This window comes from Barbus barbus (assembly GCF_936440315.1).
Source record: "Barbus barbus genome assembly, chromosome: 4".
In the NCBI taxonomy this organism is placed as follows: domain Eukaryota; kingdom Metazoa; phylum Chordata; class Actinopteri; order Cypriniformes; family Cyprinidae; genus Barbus; species Barbus barbus.
In genome coordinates this window covers 10,917,094-10,923,093 of record NC_136732.1, presented here as the reverse complement: position 1 = coordinate 10,923,093, position 6,000 = coordinate 10,917,094, and the positions used below count along the sequence as shown (strand labels likewise).

Sequence of the window (6,000 nt, the reverse complement as noted above, 5' to 3'; positions counted from 1 at the left end):
TAATGGTTCATTTTTATATCCTGATCAGGAGAGCACAAACCAACCCTCTTTGTTGCTTATTAAAACAGAGCATTTTGATATCCAATAACAAGCAGACTCTTTTGAGAAATCAACTTCCTGTTCATTTGGCAGCTTTGCATCTTTCCATGTTTTTGCAAACATAAAAATTTTAAATGTTCTGATGTGTCGTTTCATTGATAATAAAAAGGTTTGATATTTGCCTATGTGCATTTTTTACATTCTACATGCGGAAGGACAAGAATAAAGCACACAAATGTCATCTCATGTATTCATTTATTCATATGTACAGGTTTGAGAAAAGTCTGTCTACATCTATACAACTTTTTATAATATTTTTTATACGAGTCGGTTCACCACTCAGCAGCAAGCACAAGAAAACACACCAAGAAACTGAACATCATAAAAAAAAAAAAATGCCAGCTGGGAAAAAAAAATCACTTCAACAAGTTTTACTTCTGGGAGTGGATGCAAAGAGAGCAGACATAATTACAGGAAAGACGGGCAGCTGAGTGGTCAACCAATTCATGGTGTTTTTAAAAATCTTTTTTCCATAAATCTTTTTTTTTTTGTTATTGGTTTTTAAATGTTTTTTCCCCAAATGTTTTGGTGTTTCATATATATATGCTGATTCGGTTTGTAAAATCACAGATGCCAAACTGTAAAAGAACCAACTATAGTACTAAAGCAAGTAAAAAATAATAAAACGCAAAATGTCTAACTATCCCACAAAATCAAAAGACATTTTTATTGTTTTTTTTTTTTTTTAGATTGTTATTCTATTTTTTTTCAACAGTTTTCCTTTTTAACAGGTGTATATAGTTCATATATATTGACTTATTTAAAATACGTGTAATAGCCATTGCTACTGTTTGAACTGCCTATGCTAAGTTCCTGTAACAGAGAGATGGGGTCACTGTTCTTCTTGACCTGCTCTGGCAGCGGCCGGGGCTTTGGAGGGGCTCGGAGGGCGCTGGCGTAGGACATGGTCGGGGGCTTGGAGTTGCCGGGCCCCTGGTGGCCCCCTGGGCTGGTGTTGCCCCCTCCCGGGTCGGGCGGGGTCTGCTTGCTGGGCATGAGGGGTGGGAACTGTCCGTGGTGCTGGAGAGACGCGGCGCTGGCAGGGTGAGGTGACTGCTGCTCGTCTGCGACGCTCATCGCCTTTGAAACTGAGGAACAATTAGCGCACGTCGTTATTACTTCAACACAACTGGATCAAGTGCCAGTTATTATATTCATCTAATGTACATGGGTTAATGGAATCGCAGGCAACATTAATGTTCATTATTAAACACTATTGTATTTCACTTGGTATAGACATTATTAAATGACTAAAATTATGTATTAGGTTGATTCTATGGATGAGCAAAAAGAATCACAATATATTGATAGATCTTTTGTACGATTACATCAGCAAATTATATCAGTGTTGTTTTTGTATTAGTTAGCATTTCTTATATTTTAGAAATAGCAGCTTTTAGTTTAGAAGTAGCATTTATTTTAATATTTTCAGCTTTTAGTTTATTTTTACTGATTAAAAATAGCTTTGCAATACTGCAACAAAAAAGGAATTGCAATATATTCCTACATACGATCATGTTATTTCTTCATCATTAATACAGTATTACATTTATTAATAAGTAGCTTTTATTTGACTATTTTCGTTTTAATTTCAGTTTTAGTTCTTAAAAATAGCTTTGCAATGAAGAAGAATCTGAATATATTAAGACATACATAATTACATCAGCTAAACCAGTGTTATTTTAGTATTGTTTACATATCAGTTTTAGTAAATTCGGTGCCAAGGCAATATTCCAAACTTTTTTTTTTTCTTAAGTCTTCAGGTTATTCTTTTAGCTTTATTTCAATTACTGAAAACAAGTTTTTATAGTTTTTAATGCAAAGCTCATTGAAACGCACCTAAAACCTCCCTGTGAGGGACAAGGTGGCTCGCTCCGTTACATGGAATGTTGTGGAGAGGAGCGGGGCTCGGGCCGGGCCCACTGCTGCCCAGCCATAGGTCTGCTGAGGGGTATCTGTAGGAGGGCGTGGGGTGGTCCTGAGGATCCAGGCTGTCCGGATACGGCTGGGGGGAGCTGGACGAGATCCTCCTCTGGTACAGAGGCCGCCCGGGGCCCCGTGGTTCATACTGAGAGACAGAAAATGAGTGTGGGAAAAGGAAGAAACTAATGCAAATCAAAGAGATACTCATTTGGATGCATTTGTGTCCAACCCTCTGATTGAAACATCGAAAACAGTGGGAGCTCAACTGAATGAGCTCCTACTGTGTATGTGACAAATAAAAATCTTGAGATATGTAGTCCAATTCAGACATGATTTATTATTTGTTGTCCTTTTTCAGCCTATTTTTATATGCCAAATCACACAAGAAGAAGCAGAAGCGAACTAAGAATACCAAAAGTGTAACTACTGCAACTTTAACCCTCTGGGGTCTGAGGGTGTTTTGGGGGCCTGGAGAAGTTTTGACATGCCCTGACATTTGTGCTTTTTTCAATAAAAATGTTTAATATAATAAAATCACAAATAATGCTTAAAATATGCGACTCGTCCAGTTAGGTTTGATATGATTTTAGTGTCTTGTATTTATATGGAGCAAACTCCTACAGGAAGTGCAATGGTTAGTACATAACCAGTAGTTTATCCACCTACGTTGTAGAGTGATTCAACAAAAATGTGAGCTTTTAAACCTTCTGGTCTGCTTGGACTAAAGACTTCCATTGAAAGTCCATTACTGTAAACATGTTTCCTATAGACAACTAACAATTATTTTCTGTGGTAATTCTGTGCTGGAATCACTTTTTTTGTAGGCCAACCCATACATTTTGCATCACCCTGGTTCCCTCGACAAAAAACCCAATAGGATTTTCCCCATTGGCTTTTGGATTATTGCAGAAAATAAGCTCTGTGACAAAGACCCCAAAAAGTTTGATTCTTACACGTTTTGTTCATCAACATAATCTTCACAATGAATATGAGTAGGGCTGTCACGATTCATCGATTCAATTCGAGTACTCGATTTAAAAAAAATCCTGCCTGCAATTTGCCCAAATGTCAAGTAACCAGCAAAATACCGAAAGTGGCACATTCCACAGACGAGAATTCATGAAACACATTATTAGACCGTTTACCAAGGCTGCATGAGATATTAAACCAATTTAAAAATCATAATAAAGCATGATGCTATTGTGAGTTCACACGTTACAATTCAATTAGTGCTGTCAAACGATTAATTGCATCCAAAAAAAAAGTTTGTGTTTACATACAGTTGTGGTCAGAATTATTGGAACCCTTGGTAAATATGATCAAAGAAGACTGTGAAAATTAACCTGCTTTGTTAATCCTTTTGATCTTTTATTTAAAAAATTCACAAAAAGCTAACCTTTCATTAGATAATAGGAATTTAAAATGGGGGGAAATATCATTATGAAATAAATGTTTTTCTCAAACACACGTTGGACACAATTATTGGCACCCCTAGAAATTCTTAAGAGTAAAATATCTCTGAAGTATATTCCCATTCATATTCACAATTTTGAGCACTCCAGGGTGATTATGAACATGAAATTATCCAGCCATGGCTTCCTGTTTCACAGAAATATAAATAGGAGGGAAAACAAAGCCCAAATTCCCTTAATCATCCATCACAATGAGAAAAAACAAAGAATATATTTCTGATGTGCAGCAAAAGATAATTGAGCTTCACAAATTAGTGAAGTGGCTTTAAGAAAAGAGCTAGAGCAGTGAAAATCCCCATTTCCACCATCAGGGCAATAATTAAGAATTTCCAATCAACAGAAAATGTAATGAAACTGCCTGGAAGAGGACGTGTGTCTATATCGTCCTAATGCACGGTGAGAAGGAGCGTTTGAGTGGCTAAAGACTCTTCAAGGATCACAGCTGGAGAATTGCAGAAAATAGTTGAGTCTCGGGGTCAGAAAACCTTAAAAAAAAAAAATTGTCAAACAGCCCCTACATCACCACATGTTGTTTGGGAGGATTTCAAGAAAAATTCTCCTAGCTCATCCAAAAACAAACTCCAGCATATTCAGTTATCAGACAGGACTGGCACTTCAAATGGGACTGGCTTCTATGGTCAGATGAAACTAAAAAATGAGCTTTTTAGCAGCAAACACTCAAGATGGGTTTGGTGAACACAGGGATAAAAAGTACCCCATGTGTACAATGAAATATACTGCTGTATTTGTGATGTTGTGGGCCTATATTTCTGCTGGAGGTCCTGGACATCTTGTTCAGACACATGGCATCATGGATTCTATCAAATACCAACAGATAAAAAATCAATAAGTGACTGACTCTGTTAGAAATCTTATAATGGGCCATGTTTGGATCTTCCAACCGTACAATAATCCAAACACAAACCTCAAAAACAACACAAAAATGGGTCACTGAGCACAAAACCAAGCTTCTGCTGGCCATTCCAGTCCTCTGACCTGAACCCTGTAGAAAATGAGTGAGGTGAACTGAAGAGAAGAAGCACCATCATGGAGCTGTGAATCTAAAGGATCTGGAGTGATTCTGGATGAAGGAATGGTCTCTGATCTCTTGTCAGGTGTTCTCTAACCTCATCAGGCATTATAGGAGAAGATTTAGAGCTGTTAAACTGACAAATGGAGGTTTCAAAAAGTATTGAATAAAAAGGTGCCAATAATTGTGTCCAACGTGTGTTTGAGAAAAACATTTATTTCATAATGATATTTCCCCCCATTTTAAATTCTTATTATCCAATGAAAGGTTAGCTTTTTGTGATTTTTTTAAATAAAAGATCAAAAGGATTAACAAAGCAGGTTAATTTTCCAGGGTTCCAATAATTCTGACCACAACTGTAATATGTGTGTGTACTATATTTATTATGTATATAAAATACAAACACACACAATATATATTTAGGAAATATTTACATGTATATATTTTTATTAATATAATTTATTTTATATATAAATATATTTAATATATAAACATGCGTGTGTAGGGCTGTGTGATATGGATAAAAAAACCTATCGCGATTTCTTTGACCAATTTTGCGATTTTGATTTTAATCACAATTTTAATGCACAGACATGCTTTACAGTCATAAATGCATTCAGTGTGAATTTGAAATGCATTTCCAAAAGAAACCCAATTAGAGCTTTATCAAAAAGCTGTAACAAAATGTCTCCAGAGCAGACATATGGCAAAAAAAAAAAATTTTTTTTTTGCCATGCATTGGTCATACAGCTTTGTGGCGCTGCCTCAGGTGTTGAAATAGATTTGTTGCGCTAGGTTCATAAACACATTTATCCATTATTTTGATTTCAAATCCAAACGTTGTTACTGAAATTGTGATTCTCTTTTATCAATGTACAGTAATACAATCTTTCATAGACATTCACATTTAAACTCAAATATTCCTACCTCCACGAGTGTCATGTTGCATTGTTTATCTAAAAGTGCACTTTTCCTTGTTTTAAATCTAGCCAAAAAGCCATGTGTTGACTGTGAAACAGTAGACTTTAATTATATGCACTTATGGTGTAATTACTACATTTCCGTGTCAATCAATGTTAATTTTTACCGCGAACACATGCATACAGCACATGCAGCACAGCAAAAATAGACTGCATAAAACGATTACTGCATGATGCACCGCTCCTGGAGCGCACTGCCGGACCGCAACCGCGTGCAGTGTGAACGTTCGGATCCGTTAACATGGGCACGGAAAAAATATGCACCACATACGGAGTATGTGTGAACCTGGCGTTACGTCTGTATGCCTGATCTGTTCTGTTCTCATGCTCCATTTAGGCGCGCTGCATTCTGATTGAATCGGATAGCATACTGCGGGAGGTCGGGGGCGTGGGAAGAATCGTGCTATAAAGCGGTTTAGAAATAGTGCGCGCTCAAATCGTGATTTTATGACGATTTCGATTAATCGCACAGCCCTAATGTGTGTGTATTTATATA

General features: G+C 36.8%; 1 protein-coding gene across 2 annotated transcripts in view; it reads right to left on the bottom strand.

Moving 5' to 3' along the window:
• Window positions 1-276: 276 nt before the first annotated feature.
• Window positions 277-6,000, bottom strand: part of LOC306867866 (putative helicase with zinc finger domain) — a 65,001-nt gene continuing 59,277 nt past the window's right edge. For both annotated transcript variants that reach the window (XM_079413796.1, XM_079413797.1), the window contains exons 30-31: window positions 1,939-2,167; window positions 277-1,187 (exon numbers count right to left, since the gene is read on the bottom strand). In XM_079413796.1, coding sequence (XP_079269922.1) covers window positions 856-1,187; window positions 1,939-2,167 — 561 coding nt within the window. In that variant the 3' untranslated portion in view covers window positions 277-855. The remainder of the gene's footprint in view (window positions 1,188-1,938; window positions 2,168-6,000) is intronic.